Source organism: Martes martes (assembly GCF_963455335.1).
Source record: "Martes martes genome assembly, chromosome: 4".
NCBI classification, from domain to species: domain Eukaryota; kingdom Metazoa; phylum Chordata; class Mammalia; order Carnivora; family Mustelidae; genus Martes; species Martes martes.
This window is the reverse complement of record NC_137891.1, coordinates 121,860,728-121,884,368: the sequence shown is the minus strand read 5'-3', so window position 1 is coordinate 121,884,368 and position 23,641 is coordinate 121,860,728. Positions and strand designations below refer to the sequence as shown.

Sequence of the window (23,641 nt, the reverse complement as noted above, 5' to 3'; positions counted from 1 at the left end):
TAGGCAGAGAGAGGCAAGCAGAGAAAGAGAGGGAGAAGCAGGCGGGGAATGAGAAGAGCAGGCGAGAAGCAGAGAGGGAGAAGCTGAGCAGAGAGCCCGATGCGGGGCTCGATCCCAGGTCCCTGAGATCATGACCTGAGCCGAAAGCAGAGGCTTAACCCACTGAGCCACCTAGGCGTCCCTCCTTCCTACTTTCTATGTGAGTAATAACAGGCCAAAAGTTGTAATGCAGGAAAAAATGTAAAAAGTAGCTATGTTTACATTAATTTCATATTCTACTATTTTTTTAAGATTTGTTAATTTATTTTACAGAGGGGAAAATGACAGAAGGAGAAGGAGAAGAGCAGACTCCCCGCTGAGGGCAGAGCCCCAGGGCTCCATCTCATGACCCTGGGATCATGACCTGAGCCAAAATCAAGAGTCTGCCACTCAAAGGACTGAGCTACCCAGGTGCCCCTTTCATACTCTATTATTAAATAATTATTCAACTTTATAGCATTTGAGATTATAGATTACTTATTTTTGAATACATTTTATGGTAAAATACATATGATGCCTAAGAACCAAAGAGAAGGGCAGCTAACATGTATGGCCTGCCTGCTCTATACAAAGCACCATACTAGTACATTGCTTCGTGGACACCTCTTGGCCACTACTGTGTACGTGCTTTATTCTTACTTTAGAGGGAATTTTTAAATCATGATGGTATAATGTTCTCACCCACACATGACAAAAAGCAACTTCTGAAAGTGGCCAGGGAGTTAGGGGTGAAGAATGCTTCTGCTCTACTCCTGATGTTTCCTCCAACATGGAGAGATGAATAAAATATTCTAGGCCTCTTGCAACATGAGCATCTCTTCCTGAGTGGTTTCTCAGAATCATGAGACTAGTATGATCTAGGCAACCCAGTAACTTGCCCCTGTTTCTCCTGAGCCGCTTATGGGGAACATACATTCTCCTTTGCTTCTCTTTGCCTTCAGTTTCAAAGGAGGCAAGCTCCCTGGTCCTGGAGAAAGGAATGGGTTAGAGAGACCTATAATTTGGAGGGCACGTGGGCATGCGAACCAAGGATACAAGACCCTGACTCCCTCATCTCTGCTCTGAGCATTCACACACACTCCTGCCTGTGCTTGGGACAGTCTCCCCTTACCTATTCACCTGGTGAATGTATACAGGGAGACCTTTACCTGCCACTGACCTATGATCCCTTCATCCCCCATTCTTCCCCTATTAATAATTAGCTTGCTTTATTTTAATTTCCTGTTTAATTAATATAGACCATTATCCACATAAAGAGAAGCATTATGCTCATCTTGGGGAAAAAAAAACTTACCACATCCCCAAGGCTCAGCAGGTGTTTATCTTAGTGAAACTATTCTTCGAAGCAAAGTGAAATCTATGCAGACAAGGTAAAAATCAGAGCTAACACTTATTGAGGGCTTACTATGGACCTCGCTGTGGACCAGGGGTTGTTCTAAACACTTTTACATATAGCAATTCATTTAGTCCTCAAAACAAAAACATAAGGTAGACACAAATTGGTCCACGGTCCCTTTTCAAAACATCTTGAGGCTAGATTCCATAATCATACACATTACTATTGCTGCAGGAAAATATGTGAACATGCAAACCAGGAGACAAGACAAAAATAAAACAACTTCCTGTCAGGTCATTGTCGCCAATGGAATTCAGGTAAGTTAGGTTGTGTTTTTGTTTTGTTTTGTTTTGAGGACATTTTGGGGTCTCATTTTATGGATGAGAACGCTCAGGCATGGAGCAGATAAGTAACTTTGCCAAGATTGCACAGCTGGTAAGTGGACAACAGTATAGACAGATCTCTCCTCCTAAGCACTACCCAGCAACTCAAAATTACTTCACAGTTACTTCGATCTAACCAGGTGTCAACAACAAACCCTAGAAAAGAATCAAATTGTCACTTCTTGGATTCAGATTTGCCTCTAGTCAAGTAACACTTGGGAAAATGGGTGGGGTCATTGTGTACAGAGAAGACTGCCCAGGCACCCCCTCCATCAGGGCCAGGGCAAAGGGTCTAATCTGCTTAAAAGGCTATACAGATGGGGAGACACTGACTCACCTTTAGCAAAACATCCACTGAATAATTTTAGCAAGGCAGAGAGCAGACAGGCAAGAAATGAGACTGGAAAGAGGTAAACTAATGCTAGCTCATGTGTAATGCTATTCTGGATAACTGGGTGCTTTGGAGTTAGAACAAAAAGGATAGAAGATGACCAATTTGCAAAACATGAACATGAAAACCAATGGCCAGCAAGGTGCCCTTTGTGTTTATCTGTGGACTCAAGTAAGGCTAAGTTGTAGAATACAGGTATCCTTTCCTGACATTGCGACTTTTAAAAGCCTCCTGATCCAACATTAAGCTCTCCAAGGGAAAAAAATAAATGGGAGATTCAGTCAATGAAAACAATAATAAAATGGAAAGATTTGTCTTTTCCATATGAAATATAGCACATTTGAAGGCATGAAGTACACAGATTCATATCTTGCAAGAACATACAGATGTTGAGTGACAAACTGCTCCATATGGCTGAACAGTTGGTTCTAAATTAAAATAATGGCATCAGGTGAGGGAGGTTTAGAAATAACATTAAAATCACTACATGCTGTACTAATGGTGCGTGCAGTAGCCATGGCTATAGGGTAAAGGCATTTCTGCTGATGCAAAACGAGCCACCCTGTACAGCATCGATGTCAGCCCAAATGAAAAAGAGATGGAAAATAATAACATCAAAATGCATGCAGAAGCAACTACACTGGGTATTAAAAATAAATTGCTATTTAGAGAAGAAACACTTGATCAACAAAGATCTTTTAGAACCCCCGCATAAATGCAAATATAGTATAAGCTTAATATCACTATATATTTCTCTTCATCCTCCAATCTTAGTTTATGCCTAGATATCACATCAGAGAATAAGCTTTTCAGCAAATCTGGCACTCTTCACAGTGCACCAACACTGCAATATTTTCATGCTTCACATATATTCCTTATAAGTTATATAAAGCAGCTGCATTCTTGGCAGAAAGCTAAATTATGCAACTGTGGAATTACCACAACATGATGTTAAATAATATTAGCTGTTTCCATTTTCACCTGGTGAGGATTCTTTTCAGTATTTAATTCCCTCATCCTTGACCTTTAAAGTTTACATCCATTAAGGAAAATCTGAAATAAGGCACGTGAAAGAGTTTGTGTTTGTGGGTTCTAATCTTAGAGTTTTATAACATTTTAATGAGCAACCAGCAAATGCTTTGATCCTGGAACAGAAAAAGGGAGATACATATTTCAACAATGGCCAATAAATGGAAAAAAGATTTCAATGAGAGTTTTAGGCATTCTGCACCTAGAATAGTGCTTGGGACATGGTGGTCCCCCAATCAATAGTGTTGAAGGCATGTTAGAATGAGCAAGTAACTAAATGAATGAGTGAACAACTCCCCAAATCTCCAATGTCCTTAGCATAGTTCTTGTACAAAATGGCAACCAATAAATGTTTGTCAACTTAAATTATATCACATACAGCCTTTGTGGGATGCCATTAGACTCACCCTGCTTTCAAGAGTGCAGTTAACTGACAGCTTCCCTGTTCAGGAGCCACTGCCACATTCAAGCTTATGCTCTCCTCTGCTTCCAACCAAAGGACTGAGCATGGATGGGAGAACCATAGAAGGGTCATTTTCATCTAACAAGGTCCCTCTACAGGCAACCTTTGTTCTGGCTGCCCATCAGCCCTATGAGGCTCTCTGAGAACTTCACTAGTTTAGGTTCTTCTTCCCCAACCCTCCTGAGCTCCCTTCACCACTGTCAGGTGCAAATAGCAATCTGAAGGCTCTTCCTACCTACTTGAACTCTCTCTTTTATTTTCTGGAGGTGCTTTCTCTTATAAATCTCTTTCACTTCCAATTCTATCTTACCTCTGCTCCCCAGGAGACTGAGCTGACACAGCTTCCAATGATTACTATCATCCCAGCCCTAAGAAGGATAGATCTGATTAACCCACATCTAAATGTAAAGTAGTTAAATCTCTTGTCTTCTAAACAGGTAATTTTTTATAATATCTAATTCTACATACTACGGCTGACCCACATTCTAGGTTTCTTTTTGTTCTCTTGCATGCAGTTTTTGGCTTTATAGTAAGAAATAGCACAGGTTTCAAACAGATAGGCAAATAAATGGCTAATATATTACAACCCAGCAGACAATTTTTTACACCTCATTTCTACATACTCTACATCAGCCTGCATTTCATACCTGCCAAGGACAGAGCACCCTCCCTATGAAGTGTCATATCACAAGAACCCTCCAATAATTAATGTTACAAATCTCAAAGAAGTTCTGAGAAGTCACCTGCCCTGAGTAAAGGGCAGAGGCAGTAGTGAACGCAAATCGATGTGACTACAAGTCTAGTACCTCTTTCCACTATGTAATATTAACATATAACATTTTTAGCCTTTAAAATCTTTTTCAATGCACTTTTCAACTCATTATTATACTGGTTCTCATGTTACAAGAAAAAAATATTTCAGTCAGTCATTCTCTGATCCCACTTTACCCCTCATTTCATGGGAAATAAACAAGATTGGGAAGAGGTAGAGGAAAAAATCTTTATATATAACATACTATATATACATATATACATATATAAAGAAATCAGACAAACATATCTAACTTTGTCTCAATGATTATTTTCACCATATATCTCTATACTTATCCTGAGCTAAATTTTAAGTATTTCACTTAATTCATTCTAATGCTACTGATTAAATGAACAAAATGTAAAAAAAAAAAAAAAAAAAAAGTCCCAATTAAAACTCTCTCTTTATGTCAGAGCTCAAGACCTCTATACTACTGGCTGGCCTGATGATTTGCATTCATGATGAATGTATTTGTTATGCTTCCTTTGTGAGCATGGGTGAAAGAACCTATAAACTTGGCAGGGTTAATTTTACAGAAAGGAAAAGTTTTCCAGAAATTCATTTCCTTATTATTCAAATAATTACTCATGGGTGAGAGCTCTTCAATGACCCTTGCTTGAGTAAGGGGAGGAATGCCATCGCAGTATGAATGCTGCTGAAAGCTGCCTTCTGTTTCTTTTCCTAGGAGTGTCTCACCTTCTACTACATATCTGAGCAATTACAATCTGTTTTGGAAAAGGGTCTTAAAGAATAAAATGTTTGAGGGAAGGAAGATCAAGACCACAGCAAGAAATTTGCCACAAATAGGTTGCAAATATGTAAATTCTGGGCTTTCCCTTTCTCATCACAGCCTAGCCTACCATTCCTGAGCCATCTTTCAGGGCATCCATTAAAGTGGTCAACTTGACAGGATGAATTTGCTCTATTAAAATCAGCCCTTACTGCTTAGAGTCAAAATTCAAGCTATAAATTCTTCTGCCAAAAATAGAACAGTCTATTAAATTACCTATATAGAAGTTTTACTATAATTGCTTAGGTAGTCTAAACTATGGGACTTTAACAAGCTTTGTATTGAAGATGGGACGTCTTACTACTTTTTACAAGGATGGAAGATAAATAGTACTTTTGGTTTATGCTGAAAGTATAAAGGGCTCAAAGAAAAGGTAACTAAGTATATAAGTTGTACTAAACACCATGCCCCCCACACTGATGCTTTCTCCACTTCTGTAACAGAACAGTTTGGATAAACACAGAGATGGAGATGCGGAGGAAAGGATTACACAAACATAACTCCCTCCAAATATTCCTAGAGTAAATCAGTAAGGGAGAAGCAGATACTGGCAAAAGTACTTGCAAGTAAATTTATAAGCAACTGTTTAATTTCACTCAAAATTTATAAACCAAATTGAGCATAACAATCCTAAAACATGAAACAGTTTCTTCCAATTCACAAATATTACTATGCACACACATCATCTGATCATACCATACCATGTTTATCAGAACTTCTCAAACCACATTTAAAAAGCAGAATGACAGTGTCTTAATTTGTTGATGCTGTTCAAATAAACACACATCACTAGTGAAGAAAAACGGAAGCAGAATGAAGCTAGCCTGCCATTGACAGAGTTCCTAAGAGTCTAGAATTGAATCAACTTAAGTGTTTACAGAAAGCCTTCTCAGGTGACTACAAAGTAAGACAAGCCCCTGGCTTTTAGAGAAGTGGGAAAAAAAAATTAGTAAAAAACCTCTCAAGGCTGATCGTGTAAGTACAAACGAGTAAAAGTGCCATAAGGACTTAGAATAAAGAAAGTTAATATCTGATTGCGGAGGGGGGGTAGTCCAGACAGGCTTCAGAGGAATGCCTGTGTTTCCCTGTCATTCTGCCATTTTTAAGAAGATTATTTTAACTTGAAAAAAATACGGAGAAATACACAAAAACAAGAATGACACCAAATGTCACCGCTTTCGTTCCCCTGGCTCAGTACGTCTACCTACCCTTGAGAAAAACACCGTCTTAACAACTTGGTACCTGGTTTGTAAAAATTTTAAAGAAAAAAAATTTTGAAGTACATACGCACAAGTCATTTTTAATTTTTTAATAAAATAGATTATTTTATATATAAAATAGTTTGTAAATATGTATTAAATAAATTATATATGTAAAATATAAATATATATAAAATAAAATACTTATTTTAGTAAGTAGTATTTAATAAAACAGTATTTTAATAAAATAGTTTAAAATAGTACATGCACATAAGTCATTTAAAATGGGACAATATATATTATTGTACAACATGATGTGTTCATTTAATTTGCTATCTTGATATCCTTTTTGGCTGGTATATAGAAGGGAAAAAGTTGACAGAGGCATCGCTTCTTCGAGATGCCCATGACAATGATGACCTTACTGGACATTCTTGCAAACCCTCTAATAAAATTTTCTAGCAAAGAGATAAATGAGAAAGTTCTATCAACTACAGTAGCCACTAGAGACATTTGGCTATTTAAGTTTAAATTAATTAAAATTAAAAGTTTAATTCCTCAATCACAATAGCCACATTTCAAATGCTCAATCAATGGCCACATGTATCTAGTGACCACTGTACTGGACATCACGAATAAAGAATATTGCCATCTTTGCAGAGAGTTCTATCAGACAACATAGTCAATCAACCTTTTCATTTCAGCTGGCTAGAGAATGGAAATTAGTCACAAAGACTACATGGGTGACTAATGGAGAAGGAAAATGAAGGCCACACAAATCTGGAAGTCTCCCCCTGTACTAAGGTGATCCATACATAGTTGGCACTTATCACCCTGAACCCAGAATGCCTCTGGACATTTGAAAGTATTTGTGTATTTCTCATCACCTGAGAGCTGATGGGCTCACGGCCTCCTGGGCTTACTGACTGTATCCTTCAGTCATAATTAGTAAAGTTTGGCTAATTTTACTAATGTATGTATGTTTCATATGTTATAAGTCATAACCCTGTTCTACTTCTCAGGTTAAGATCTATGATTCCAGCAGAGTATTCAATGTAATGCAATTAAATAGTGTGGATGCACTATAATTTATTTAAACATAAATCTACTGATAAGACATTTAGGCTGCTTCAAATGTTTTCCTTTCACAAATACTATGGCAACGAATGCTCATGTATGTCAATCTCTCCTATACTCACACAATTATTCTGTAGGATAGAACGCTGAAAGTAGTTTTGCTGAGTCATAAGGTTATGAACATTTGTAATTTTAATAGATACTGCATATCACTGTTCCAGTTGTACCAATGTTATTCTCCCTCTAATAGTATAGCAAGGGCTCTTTTATGCATACTACTTCCATCACTGATATTATCTGTCTTATTAATTTTTGCCAATATGATGGTTTTACTTGCTTTTCCTTCATCATTAGTGAGGCCAAGTATCTATTTATATGTTAATTGGCTATTTGAAGATCCATAAATTGTTTTTTCATGGCCTTTTATGTACTTTGCCATTTTATTTATTAATATTTATAGGGTAGTTTGTCTTTTGCTGGTTGATTTGTAGGAGGTTTTGTTTTATTGATGTTACTTAGAGTTTTATGTGCTGCAAATATCTATCTTCCTCAATACCCCTCACCCCATTCTCCTCACAGCTTCTGCTTTTTAATTTGTTTCAAAGTTTTCATGTACTCAAAGCTGTCAATATTTTCTTTAAGTTTTCTGGGTTTGAGGTCTTTCTTGAGAAGTGGTTCCCCCATTGTACTGTTACAAACATATCTTTTTCTTCTAAGCTTTTAGTAGTTTCTCTTTTTACAAATAAAGCTATAATCTATCTAGAATGTATTTTTGCATATGGTGAGAGATAAGGCTCCAACCTAATTTTCTTACAAATAGGTAGCCAATTGCTTTAGTATCATTTGGGGGGGGGGTAATTATCTTTTCTCTACTGCTTTTAAATAATAAATTCTTTAATCTTCTGGACTTTTTCATTTTAATTAGCAACTTAACCTACAGTCTTCCATCTTCTAGATTACAAAAGGTATACGGACTTGAGGAAATTTAGGGTTCCAATTCTAGCAAGAAGTCCTTATTTTAATCAAGCAAGGCCACAGTCAGTGACTTGGCAAACATGTATTCAGGGCTTATAATATGTTTTCAGTCTACCTCTGTACCAGCTTTGCTATAGCTTCCTCAACAGCAGCCCAGTATCTGGCATGTGTCAGAACACCAATTATTTGTTGAATGTGTTAATGCCAAATTGTGAATTCAGTTCACTCAAATGAAAGTATATAATTTAAAAGTCATCACTTGATCAGTGTCAACTTTCAGCTTATTAGCAACAAATCTTGGAAGAGGAAATGATAGCTTGCATTCCCAAAGGAATACAACTTCATTAAAGCTACTAATATAATATACCTCCCCCCAAATAATATTGCAGTGTACTTGATGGGCTAGGCAGGCTTGCTGGCCACTCCCCTCTCCTACTGTCCAAGATAACTATCACATTCATTTTACCATCTCCTTCAATCTCTAAAACCCCTCTCCAGCAGAAGAAAACCTTTACATCTTCCCTCCATGATGCCAGACTCTGCCTTCTCCTACTAGAACAAATGCTTCTCGTTAGGACAAACCATCCCAGCTTACTTACACAAGGATTTTCTATCACCTCTATTTTCTGTGCCATTCCTGTCTTCTACATCATTTTCATCAGCACACAAACAAGTGCAAATATCTTCATCTTTAAAAACAAAACAAAACAAAACCTTGTCATTAACCCACATCGCTCTCCAGCTACCATATTTTCCCTACCCTCTCTACAGCAAAACTCCTTGAAAAAGTGCCTGTGCTGTGTTTTCTTCCTCTGTGCCTTTCAGCCCTTGAAACTAACTCCACTCAAGTGTACTCCCTGCCATTCCCCTAATTGTTATGATGAGGTAACTGCTAACTTCCTATTGCCAAAAACAGCGTCAGGTCTTCCTGCTCATCATATAGCCCCGATCAGCCACATCCGACTCAGCTGATCACTCTGTCCTTAAAATAATTTCCTAGCTTGGCTTCAGGGACACCCAGTTCTCATGGTTTTTCATGCCACACAGGCTGCTCCTTCTTGGTCTCCTTAAGTTAACTCCCTTCCCCCGACACACACACACACACACACACACACACACACACGTATGTATACATGTCTCTGATTTCTACAGGTAGATGTGGCAAAGGGCTCAGCTCCTGAAACTCTTCTCTTTCCTAACCACACTCACTCTGGAGGTAATCTCATCTAGTCCCACCAGTTTAAATATCCTGGTTGACCCCTAAATTTTTTTTTAAAGATTTATTTATTTCCTTATTTGACAGAGAGATCACAAGTAGGCAGAGAGGAAGGCAGAGAGAGGGGGGGAAGCAGGCTCCCCGCAGAGCAGAGAGCCCAATGTGGGGCTTGATCCCAGGACCCTGGGATCATGACCTGAGCCAAAGGCAGAGGCTTTAACCCACTGAGCCACCCAGACGCCCCGACCCCTAAATTTTTTATCTCCATACACAGCCATAGCTCTGAACTCAAAAACTCATATATACAACTACACAGTCAATACCTTCAACTGGATGCCTAATCAATATATCAGCCTTAGTACGTCCAAAACCAAAACCAAAGTGAAATGAAACAACAGTAATAATAGCAGGAAACCCCTGCTCTTCCCCAGCATCCGCCCATTCAGTTACTCCCCCCAGCTAATCAACCATTAACTCTTGCCTCCATCACTCTAAAAACTTTCTAGTTGGTCTCTGCTTCTATGCTGCTACATTCCCTCTCCCCCACTTCTATTCTCTAAGCTCTCACGATCCTTATAAACTATAAACCAGACTACATAAGTAAGTCTTCTGCTCAAAATTTTCCAATGACCTCCCATCACTTGGAATAAAAGCCACAGTGTTCATATAGCCTCTGAAGCTGTGATCTGACCCCAGCCCACGCATCCCACTTCAGTGTTCACTACCACTTCACTCTTCACCGCCACAGGCCCACTATCCTATAAAAAGGGAACAAAATGATGCCTTCTGTGCCTTGTGCACACATCAAGCTGACTTGTGACTCAGGGCCTTGGTAACTGCTCTTCCCTCCTCCTGATACCTCGTACTTGCAGGTATCTGCACAGCACTAGTCCATTTAGGTCTCTGCTCTAAGGTTACCTTCTCGCTGTTTTTCACCGTCACTTATTTTTCTTTGTGGAACTTAAAACTACCCTAGATCCTAAATATCTACCATAGATCCTAAAATAGGATCTATGAGACAATGGGGCTTTTCTTAAATTCATTTTTTTTATCCTCAGAACCTAGAACAGTACCTGTTATTACACAGTTGTGTAATAAATATTTGGTGAAGAAATGAGTAAATAAATGAACGTGAACATAGTTTGATTATGAATATGATTTAATGATCTTAATACATAACCCCAAAGGGCAAATCTATTTTTTTGGCATTACTCACTTTCCGTTGTTTTACAGAGTCCAATTTTATAAGCCAATATGAAGCCACTTTTGTTTTATGATATTTCCAGTTATCAATGATCTGTTTTGGGGGAGAAACATTAAAGAAATTTAGTTTAAAATTTTCCTCAAAAGTAACAAAGAGTAAATGAATGAGTTGAAACAAATTTTACTAATTAATTTGTGAAACAGAAGCACTGTAATATTACTTGCAATAAAGAATGTCTACTTTCATAAAGACATGTGCAAAGATTTCTAAGTTAAAGTAAAGAAACCATCAGAATCCCAAGTTTCCTCTTCTTGCTATAAAAAGTACACAGTCTCTAATAAATGGAAGTCAAATGTCTTCAGGTACATAGGATTGGGAAGAAGCCCAAAACACAGATTTTCCATTTTAATTCCAAGAGCTATATTTACCACATCACCCTATATAATAACAGAATATTGAACAATACATTAGAAGGTAGCTTGTATATAATTAGGATTCTATTATTCCTTTGTTTCATTTTTATTGGGTTTTTACTGGTAAAAATCTGCAAAATTTCTGAATATATACTCTAGCAATATACATTCAGTAGAAAACAAAATAATATATTTTCTGCATATAGTAAATATATAGTAAACAATCTAATGTCTTATATAATTATCCACTATATTTTATTAATTACATAAGCCGATATTCTTTATAAAACAATCACATCAGCCACATATATTGGTTCTACTCTCTGATTATCTAATTTTTCTTCTACCCGATTTAAAAGGTTGGTATATAACTAATATCTCTAAGAAATATAAGTAAAATGGTACAAAATTTTTGTCTTTATCTAGAAGAGAACTTGAGTAAGGTAATATGCAAATAAAAACACACCTACAGAATGCTTTATAACTAGTGTTTGTTTTTTCTCCTTTTTCCTTGATGTAACAAATATCAGCTTATTTGTAAGTAAGATACCATTTTCAGTTTTTTAAATATTCATATAACAAAATAATGTATAATATTTGGGGATTTTGCTTATAATTATGTCTTGATTACAAAATAGAAATTGCCACTATTAATTTTTTAAATTAAGAAAGTTAAATTTTTATTATTATTTGTTGGGGGGGTGTTTGTTTTGTTTCAGAAAGACAGTTGCTTCAGATAGGTCTAAAGTAATGATAAAATGTGAAAAGCACCAAGTGCATCATTCTGGGTCTTATCTTCCAACTGGCCACTAGATGGTGCCTTCACTTCTGGAACAAAAACAGCAACAACAAAAACAAAAAACAAAAAAACAAAAACAAAAACAACCCAAAAACTACAAACCAAAAACCAAAAACCAAAATCCCAACCAAAACTAAACAAAACAAGGAAACCAGAAAACAATCTTCTGTTACTGAGGGATTACCTAGGAATGTCAATTTGAGACATGTTTCTAAAGGAAACCAATCTTTGAAGGAATGCTCTTTCACCTGAAATATCTGAATAACTTGACCTTCTTTCTAAAATAGGAATAAGTCATTGACTTTAATGGGAATTTTTAGGACTGTGTCATTTTAGAATGTTCCACTGGGTGGTGCAAATGTGTTTATAACAAGAAAAACACACCCAATATAAGCCATTTCACAATTTGACAAAAACCATTCATGGTGTCACATTCAAATATTCTTGACATTTTATACCCAGGGCTCTATTTTTTTCATTACAACTCATTCCATGTTAGATCCTTCTAAATCTTTACAGAAGGCGGCTTAACTTTGATATTTCTTTCATCATTAAGAGCAGTAATTATTTAACAGTAATTATTCTCACTTGATGAAGCAATTGCATCATTAAAATAGGACTAGACACTAAAAGATATTTTGCATTACTGATTATGTGATCTCACTGCTCATGGATCATAATAATTAAAATAACCCCTGTATTTTCTAAAGCTTGTTGAGGTTGAAAAGAACATCAATTAAGCTTACCATGTCATTGAGAATAACACCATCAGGAAATAATATTAATATTTTAAGAATAACAAAAAAAGTGAGCTCCTTGAAATTTTGTATATGTCAAATACTCACATCTTCTATCAGAAGCAGTGATTCTGCATCTGATTTTCCTGGAAACCGGATCTTCATGTCCTTGAGGACAAATAAGGTCTGACTTGTTAGATCGTCTTCTTGTTCCTTTGTTCTCAGTTGCCGCAAAGACTCACTCTTAAATTTGAAAGAATACAGATATTTGGAGGGGGTCTTATTTCATTGTGCCACTATAATCTGAAAGATATTTCTAGGTAAAAATGATGCACTTTTAATTTAAAAAAATAACAGTGAAAAAGAAAATAATTTCTTTTACATTTATTCTTAGGATTAAATGGATATGATTTCCCAAGAGTGTCTGGCACTTCCACACAGTTATAGTTTATGTAGCTCAAAATAAAACAAAAATATAAGTGTTTAAAAAGGACTTCCTAGTCAGTTCATTTGTTACATATACCGTAGGCAATTCTTGATTAGAGAAAATAATTATTGATTATTACCAAGTGAAATTCATTCATTTATATTTTCTAAACTCTTCTCTTTGGGAACACGATCCACGTTAAATAAACAAATTAAATAAGTTCCTGGCCTATGTGTAGGTACAAGGAGATATCTATCTGAGCATCCACAAGTAAGCCTGGTTGCAAAATAAATTCGCTGACTTCTTCAACACGAATCTCTGGGATTCATGCTAAGGAGAGAATGCTATATGTTACTTTAAATATAAAGAAAACATTATCAATGATGTTAATACTTCAGTGCTCTAAGGATAATTTATCAATGGTTTGGTTTTTTAACCTATTAATCAGAAGTCCATTAAGGAAAATTTACCATCCAACAAATTCCCCCAAATTTACAGCTGTACTGCACAGTACACTGCAAAATGATATACTTGCTCAGGTGAAATTCAACAAAATTATCCAACACCATTGGCAAATGGAAAATAAAATGCCATTCTCAGTGTCCATCCCCAAATTCTATGAAATAGGGGAGTCTGCTTTTTAAGTTATAGGTTAAGAGAGATGAACAACCCAAATTCCACTAGACCATGAGCTGAATTATAGCAAGGATCTGGAGTTCAATCTGTCTTCCTCCCAGCCGGTCCCTCTGCCACCTAATTCCTGAGTGTAGTGCTTCCTGTGATCTCAGAGGACCGAATGGATGACTTACCATCTGAGAGTTAGGAAAGCTGGCATCATTAGTGTGAGGCAGGTGCCTCATGTAGGAGGAGGCACGGTTTAAAGAATGTGACCGAGACCCTGAAGTTGGCCGGGATGCTGGTGTCATTTGTTGAGCAGAAAAGGGGCGGCTGTCTGCGCTGGAAGGTGACTGAGAAGAGATGGACCGAGGGCAACTGACTGAACGCCTAATGGAGCCTAGGATAATGGAGCAGAGGGGTAGTACAGCAGCAGAGTTAGTAAAGTTTCCCACTGTATTGTAGTTAAACTAACAATTAGACCACATGTGGCAAAACAGCAATAAATTTAAAAGCATAGTCATCATCATGAGAATACAAGCTTAAGTTAATGGACATACACATTATATTTAGGGATGTATTATAATTAAACAGTAAACTTGGTGCAGAACCCCAATGATGTATTAAGAATGGCTATGATATGAATGATTTTTCTAACCAGTTCTGTTCTTGAAACATGACTTTAAAGAACCAGAAGAAAGGAAAACTAACATTCATGGAGCACTTTCTATAAGCCAGGCATCTTGCTAGGTGCTACGCTTTAATCTTAATCCTCACAGAAACCCTCTGAAGTAGGAATCTGCATCGCCTGGAGACTCAGAACTTTCTCAAGTCACATGACAAGAAAGTGGCCAGGCTCAGGTTTAAGTCCTGACCTATATAATGTCAGTGTCCTTCCTCTTTCTAAAGCATGATGCCACCTACTCTCTGCATTAGACTGGTCATTTATTAGAATTTGTGTATAGATTCTATAAAATAGAATATTTCATAGCAAGACTCATAGAGGGGGTTGGAAAGGAGTCTAGAGAGTGGCCAGAATAAATGGGTGTTACAGAATTTAGGGCACAAAAGGGAAAAAAAAAACAGTAAAACATAAGAAAAACATAAAGATCATCCTAATGGAGTTTAAATATATAATTGGTTATTACAAGAGTAGTAGTAGACAAGTAGTTTTATTATTTACAGGAGAGAAGAATGAAAAAAAACTAGATTTAAATTCCCACAGTAGAAGATTAAAGTCAAGGAAAAAGTGTCTGGATCTAGAGGGCTGTTATCAGAACAAACTAGGGAAAACCAAAGAATATCTTTCCCAATGAATACCATTTAAAAAAGAGAACCAAGTGTTCCAGGTAAATTTTGACTCCTGACACAGGGAAATAGAATATCCCTCAATATCACCAAAAGTTATATACTTTTTAGTTCATATTTTGTAAATTCCCTCTGTTTTATATTCTCTCTCTGCTCAGGGAATACATCAATCTTCAGTAATTAAGTAATTTAATAAAACTCACATGAGGCAAGTTGAATACCCAAACATTTCTCTTCATTAGCTGTTGAAAAAAAATTAAACCTTTGTAAAGGCAATAGACATACACCTTATATTTAGGGATGTATTTCTATAGGATATTTTGAGTCAATGATAATCCTAATACCGTTTGGGTTCTGGTGAATATAAAAAATACACTCATTAAAGCTATAGAAGATGTTAAAAAAAAAAAAAACTTCCATTTGTTCCAATTGTTAAATTTCTTCTGAACCTAAAAGTCACATCCAATTTTTTTTTAAAGGACCATGCTTCTAGATAAGGGCTGTCTGAGGAACATATCACTGGTCAGTCTTCTACTAGGAAAATACACAAAAGCATGTACTACTACCTACACCTTGGTTCTGCTCTCTTTGAGGGCTTAAAATGGTAGTTTGGAATGTATAATCTGATCACAGGTGCAGAAGGAAAATATCCTTTCTCTTGAATCACCACAGATTCCCATTTTTCCCCTGCATACACTGGAAACTCAGACAGAATAATTAAATCACTAGATATGGCAATAATATTTAGGTAGATTAGCAAAAAATGGTTGTAACTTGCATATACAAGTTATGTGAGAAAACTATTTCATATAGTTTTATGTATGAACACCTTATATCAACCCAAAATATATCTTTGAAATTACAGCAAGGGTAAATTTCCTAAGTTATCTCTACACCAGAATATGTTACACATAATCTGGATTTTACCCTAAACTCAAGGAGGGTTTGTGGCTATGGTATTCTTTAGTGTAATATTAAAGAGACAATATAAAACAAAAGGAAAATTCATGGTAATTCCTAATGATTATAAAAATAATATATAACTAAAAAGGAAAAATACATATAACTGAATTAAGCTAGCTTTAAAATGTGAATTCACACTCAAAAATACTTTTAGTACACTATTTTTCTGATCTCAATTTATTTTTAACCTGAGAAAAAAGAACAATCTCAGAGCTTTAGGAATCTTGGCCACATTTCCGCAACCCCACCCTCATCCGCTGTTGGCTCACAGTCTTAGGGATGCCCACCTTAAACAAGGGATTAAACAACTGGTAAGATCTGGACAGGACAATGTCAGCTTCCAAAAGAGAAGCAGAGCCATACTTTCAGACATACACTGAAAGGACGTAAGGCATCTTTAAGAAAAAAAGGAAGTAATTGATAAAATAGCTTGCAGCTCTAGAACAGGTGCTCAATAGACATCTTAAATGAGTAAATAAATGAAATGGAACATAGTACATTATTTCTCCTCCAAACACATGAACTCTCAAAGACAGGAACACTGCCATGTATCTTTACAAAATAATTCAGTAAAAGACAGTAAAGGAAAAGGAAAAGGAAAAGGAAAAGGAAAAGACCATTAAAAATCTTCAGGATAATTTGGTAAGAGATAATTAAAAATCTTCGTCTGTTTATACTGTATTCCTCATGGCATTTTGCTGTAAGTATGGAAGGCCAAGTTTAAAACACACTCATTTCCAGAGAACTGACACATTAAATACGCCGCTGCTGGAGATCAAAGAAGGCTCACAGTTGTGTTTACTGCATGACTGAAATGGTCCCTTTCCTGGAGCCCTGGGACAACGAAGGACGAGGCAGAGACAGGAGAGATGGGAGTTAAGAAAAGCCCTGCCTTGGAGGCAGCATGGGGAAGGGGGATCCAAGTGAGCCTGAGAAAACAGCAATACCACACTGGACATTTGCGGATGAAAGAATTGTGAACACATCTGAAATCAAAGAAGGGATGAATGACAAAATGGGAGAGAGAGAGGATGTGAAAAGAAAGGAAGAAAGAGAAAAGAGGAAGGTGGAAAGAAAGCCAACAGAGCAACTTGTTGGTTACTGTCTGGAATACTTGTTGTAGGTATCCCAAAGCCCTGACTTAAGTACTCAGCCCTGATGAAAATGAGAGGGAACAAAACTTCAACTATTTCACAATTGCGTGGCTCACAGAAACGTTCAAGTCAAGTACCTAGAGAGATACACACATTTTTAAAAAGAGGTGAACATATAAAATAAAACTGGTGACCAAAAGGGAGGGAAAGCACAGGGGTGCGGGTGAAGAGTGGAACGAGGGAACATAGCAGTCTTAAAAGAGAATGCAGCCCACAGATCAGCTGCCATGAGGCCCGTTTCACAAAATCTATGCAACAATCCAGGACACAACAAAAACTATGAAATAGAGAAGAAAGGGCTCTCAGAGATCCTTCATTCAACCTGTTTGTTTTCCCTCTGCAGCCCCTGGAAGGGACTGTGCGGTGTGCCCTGGTTAGGGTTAGGGAACAAAGTGAGGTGGAGTCCAGGTCCCCTCACACAGGACAAGGGTCCATTTGGCCCAAGGTCTTTTGTTGAGTTCAGTAACTGCCGTTCCATAATTCTTCACATAACAACAAAACTAGAAGAAATGAACTTACTGGATTGTTGAATTAATTTGTAGTGGTTGGACTGTTTAAAGTTATACGTGACTTGCTTTTCTCTGTTCTTATTTTGGTACTCTTCTTTCTCATTGTCCTCGGATTCCGAAGCACTGCTGCTACTGTCGTAACTGCTGTCACTGCTGTAGTATTTCTGTCTTTTCATTACCTCAGAGCTCTCAGGCATGGAGGACAGAGGCTGAACCAGAGGGAAATGTGTCCTGTTAGAATTCAGAGCACTGCTAATGAACTATGAGTATGATCAGTTACTATTTTTAATTTCCTGCTTACACTGGCTTCTTTTCACCAAAGCCTGAAACCCACCCAAAGCATGACGGCTACCCTGTGCCGTTAGCCTACTGTGCTCTTCATTGAGGCTTCTGTTTCTGCAAAATGTTCCCTCTTAAATGGTACAGAGCTCAGTCATGATGAGGAAAATGCTGTGTGATGTGAAGAAATGACCAGAGTATCCACAAAGAATAGCAAAATAAAATATTTGAGATGAAAATGAAAATATGAAAATCAGAAACATAATCAGCTTTTCTTCATCTCATACAGAGAGATTACTCATTATGCATCAAAACTCAGAGCTGTACTTTTGTTGTATCATTGATGTTCAGAGCCACTCAGTAAATGCGCATTTGTGTGTTGTGTGTGTGTGAGTGTGTGTGCGTATGTGTCTGTGTTGCTTTTGAGAGAGAGAAGAAAGGGCCGGGGGAAGAATGGCAGAAAGAGTAAGAAAAGCCAGTTAACCACTGCAAGTAAAGGGGCACCTGGATGGCTCAGTCGGTTAAGCATCTGCCATCTGCTCAGGTCATGATCCTGGGGTCCTGGGATCGAGCCTTGCCAGGCTCCCTGCTCAGCAGGGAGTCTGCTTCTCCCTCCTCCCCTCCCCCTGCTTGTTCTCTCTCTCTCTCTCCCTCTCTCTCTCTCATAAATAAATAAAATCTTTTTAAAAAATCACTGTAGATAAAATAAGATAAATTACTGTAAGTATAGTAAGGCCACATCATAAAACAGAGCCTATGAGCCTATCCACTCATATAATATATAACACAAAGCAAGATATTCCTTACATGTCTAATTTGCTCTGGATATTTTTACAAATCAAAATTTTTAGTTAATTGTCTACTTTACAAATGGGTTCTGAACAGCTTATGCCTCTTCTCACAGGATTTCTGAATCTGACATATAGGCTTGGCCATAATGGAGCAACACTGCTTTTCATTGTCCATGCTACCCAAAAAAAGTGGTATCATGTAAAAATCACTATGGCAAGAATTTTTGGAGGATAGATACCATGTAGAAGTGTAAAACTGTAATGCTTCAAAATTCCCTGCTATTATGTTCCAGTATTTCCATTAGAATTACTTGTCTCTAAACCTCCCAAACACTGTGTTTCCAAGGATGCCAGCGAGGGAATAAAAAAGATAAGGGAAGTAGGACAGTTTCACTTCAGAAAGAATGTACACAACCAAGAACAAGACATTTTTACGACTTAGTCATTTTAAGAGACTATTTATTATACAAACCATATGCCTCTTGTTCCTGCTGGGAAAGGTTCCTGTAGCTATACACTAGATTCTTGTTCTCTGTTTAACAAAAATGCTTTGATGCTAGCATACACAATAAGAAAAGCCTTGGTTACCATGGGACTTCACTGAAATAAGGTATATCTTCTCATGTGTCAGTGTAGAATGAAAGATAAAGAGAGAAATAGCATCTCATGAAGTGCCTGGAAGACACAGTAAGCCAAAGCATGATTCTCTTAAAGTTACCGCCTTTGCAAAGAGTGGAAAAATAACCAAAGTAGGGAAAGTAATTTAATATACTTCGGTATCAACTTGTATTTGAAAGCGTTTTTCTTTTGATAGTCCAATATTTTCCTGAGCACTAACAATGTTCAAAGAGATATGCATAAAAACACTGACTAGTACACAATCATGGAACATTTTGATAGTCTTGGGGAATATGAATTCTACAGGAAGCTTGTTTCTTCAGAAGTCTCGCAGGCCCCCAAAAAGACAATGGCACAACCAGGCTTGCTAGTAGTGTCCTCCTTCATGTAGGCAAACAGCTTTCAGGTTTCTCAAAGAGCTTGACTACATAATGAGTTATTTGATCCTGTAATGAATCACTAGGGGAAACAGATAGCTGAACTTTTGTGTCATATATGCATTTGGGACTTTTTTGACCAACACACTGTTCAAGCAATAATTAATAAGAAGTGATAGTAGTCTGAACTTCAAACAGTACCTTAACTGCAAAATGGAATTTGTAAGTTGGCATTGAGTTAGGATACACATCATACTACTTATTTTTATGTCCTAATGTATTATGAACTGGGCCATACATAAAAATATATAAATAGCATAAAGATTAGTAATTGCTCAGCTGAAAAAAAAAGAACAATGCTCACAGCTAATACTTTATGTGGTATTTATTATTTATAGAGCCAATTAATATTTCTTAGTTTTTCAAATAAGTGAAAAATTATTATTTCTCCTAGTACAAGTTTCATTTAACCTTCACTATCTTCATTTATTCTTCTACCATAAACATACTGAAAATTAATGTTTACCATGTGATAGCATCCCTCTAAAATGAAAGGCTGCTTTGAAGTTTGGCTCACCCCAGACCCTCAGCGTACATCAAGTTAAAAGTTATAACATGTTTTTACTTCAGACTGATTATGCAACTTTCAACCATTTTGAAATATTACTGGCATTAAAACCTATAGAAACTAGCCAATTCATTTCATTTCAACAAAAACAGTTAGCTTCTACTACTTGCCTAGAATAAGAGGGGTTGAAAAAAATATACAATGTGAATTCTGCCTTCCAGGAGCTTTTTTTTTAATTTGGATGCTAGTCTTATTTAATGAAGCAAATGAGAGTATGATAGATGGTCTCAGGGCCTTTGCATTTGTCATTCTGCCTCAATTCTGTGCCCGCAAGTTGTCTCACAACTGGTTTGCTGAGTTGCAATGATTAATACACAAAGCTTATAACCTATTCACTTTTAAAGATACTCTAAAATATATTAGAGGCATTATCAACAGCATCAGTCACAATTATTCAGTATAAAGCACATATTTCAGAAGAAGGGTGCCTGACATCCAAGGTCTCTGATCTCCACCAGAAACATATTTTTCACCAGGTTCACCTTGTAGTATTTTACTCCCCAGGAATCTTTCATTTGAGTGATACCAAATACTTTCTTGTTTCTCCAATACTCTATGCAATGTCACACCTCTATGTCTTTGCCTTAAATATTCCCTCTAAACTGAATAACCTTCCCCTCGTCCTTAATGTTTAGAGCACTACTCGTTTTTTAAGACCCAATTCCAATGTCACTTCCTATGCAAGGCCATCCAGTCTACCAGTCCTTTGCTTCTCTATGTAATTGTAGCACTTTCCACTCCCTTTATTAAAGCACTTGCCACAATACAGCCCGGACTTTGGTTCACCTACCTGTTCTTCCACTAGCCAATGAGGTCATTGTGGACACATTCAACAAATTTAATTAATGGCTTTTGTTAACCTTCTAAGTACCAAACACTGTGTAGGTGCTAGAGATAACAACATACCTCCTACCCTCAAAATATTTACAAGTTCATTCTAAACCAAACATGCACACAATTGTCACAACTCACTTATAGTGTTATTTGTAGCACAAGAGAAAAAGCAGAAGAAGGAAGATCTAAGTCTAACTAGGGGAATGAGGGAAGATTTCACAATGGCAGCAATGGTTCAGCTGGATTAGAAGGGGATCTGTAATCAAGCAGTGAATGGATTTTTTTTTTTTTAATAGGAAGGCATTCCCGAGGCTTGGAAAAAGCATGAAAGCATGACAGAGCATGATGATGTGTATGAGGACATAGTGATAGCTTTGTATTGCTGAAATGTACACTAAAACAACAGCAACAATAATAATGACAACTGAATAAAAAAGTTTCCAAGATTTTACAAATTCAACACTTTCCAACTCTACTAGCAAGGCCTTTAACATATAAAAAAGGACCATGTAGCTCATCACTACAAAAAGAATGAAGGTAAGGCAAACACATGTCCATTTTTGCTTGCATGATAGCTTCCTGTTTATTCCTACAAACCATACCTATTTTAACTAACACAATTTCAATGTTACTGGGTCACAATAAGTGGGGCTCCCCATGAGGATTTCCAGAGTCATAATTTGCCTTACCTATAATCCTACACATGTCTGAAAATTGTTAAGTCTAGAAATAGGAGAAAACTGTAATACTGAGTATAGAATAAGGGTACTAGTTTTAAGTCCCTCTTGGCCCTAACTCATAGGGTCTTTACTAGCCTTAGGGAAAGAATTAAAAAATGAAGGAAACTTGGAGCGCCTGGGTGGGCTCAGTCAATTAAGTATCTGCCTTTGGCTCAAGTCGTGATCCTGGGATTGAGCCCCACATGGGGCTCTCTGCCTCTCTGCTCAGCAGGGAGCCTGTTTCTCCTTCTCCCTCTGCCTGCCACTCCCTCTCCCTTTGCCTGCCACTCTGCCTACTTGTGCTCACTCTCGCTCTGTCAAATAAATAAATAAATTTTTTTAAAAAACACACAAATAAAAATTGAGGAAAACTAACAATACTTCTCTTGAGTATATCTCCCTAACTCTAACTGCACTGGTCCATACAGTTCCTTGAAAGTGGCATCAATCATTCTTATGGTAAGAACAATGAAGGTAAAATCAACTGTACTTCGTAGCATCTACTTTGATAGTAAAGAATGTAGAGGTACTGCACCTTTGGCCCTCGAGGCTTGGCAGTTTTGCCCATCAATTTTTCATCATCAATTTCACATTGTTCCAGAAGATCTAAAATATCTTCTTCCTTAAAAAAATATTAAAATTGTGATCACTAATGGACTCTACAATCTTTCCAAGGTCATTAATGTCCATAAAATAGTGTACAACAAGGAGTCCTAGAACTAGTTAAGGAAGATTGCTTAGATCAAATGAAAAATAAAGAATCATGGAAAAATCCCTTGAGGAAACCTTCATGGAAATCTGGCAATATAAACAATACATAACTGAAATCTATCATGCATTAATATCATGAACAAATATGTCTTTACATTATAGTACACTATTAAAATCTTAGAGTACAATACTTCAATAAATTAGCCTATTGATCATTCATATTGAGCATATTGAACATTAAAATTTCTAAAAGTTCACTCTAGTTTTCCAGAGCACAATTTCATCAATCATCTCTATATTAATTAGTGTAAAATAATATTACAACTTCAGAAGAAAATTGATGATTGGCCTAATAGTTTCATTTAGAACGATCTAATGTTAGTATTTAGTAAATGGGTACAATTTAAGGTGACTCTTTCAAAATTTTAACTATTGTGCAAGAGTATCTTTAGAACTTTGTGAAAGATTTTCATTCTGTGGGTATAATACTTGCTCTTCCAGAATCATTGTGAAGTCAAGGGGCAAAGTTATAAAAACATATACTGAAACAGATTTTGAGCAAACCAAAGTGATAGGAGTATAATAGCTACACTGAAAGAGGTTCCTTGAGTTATTTATTTAATCTATAAAAATATCACATCTCCATTTTTTATATTTATGACATGTTTCAGTGTCTCCTATAAAAAGGTTTTTGAAGAAACTAGAAATCTCACTGTGCAATGGAAATTGGTAAAAATAAGTTACTCTTCATCCCAATCCAATAAAGTTTAGGTATTAAAATACCAAAATACCTTTGCTATAATGTTTTGATTAAACAATAACCCTACAACGAATTCCCGTGACAGC

General features: G+C 36.7%; 1 protein-coding gene across 1 annotated transcript in view; it reads right to left on the bottom strand.

The window, feature by feature from the left end:
* The window catches only part of TTLL7 (tubulin tyrosine ligase like 7), a 144,419-nt gene that overhangs the window by 28,927 nt on the left and 91,851 nt on the right, over positions 1–23,641 (bottom strand). The window contains exons 14-18 of the mRNA XM_080803176.1: positions 22,620–22,706; positions 17,849–18,047; positions 14,099–14,304; positions 12,971–13,105; positions 10,926–11,006 (exon numbers count right to left, since the gene is read on the bottom strand). Coding sequence (XP_080659302.1) covers positions 10,926–11,006; positions 12,971–13,105; positions 14,099–14,304; positions 17,849–18,047; positions 22,620–22,706 — 708 coding nt within the window. The remainder of the gene's footprint in view (positions 1–10,925; positions 11,007–12,970; positions 13,106–14,098; positions 14,305–17,848; positions 18,048–22,619; positions 22,707–23,641) is intronic.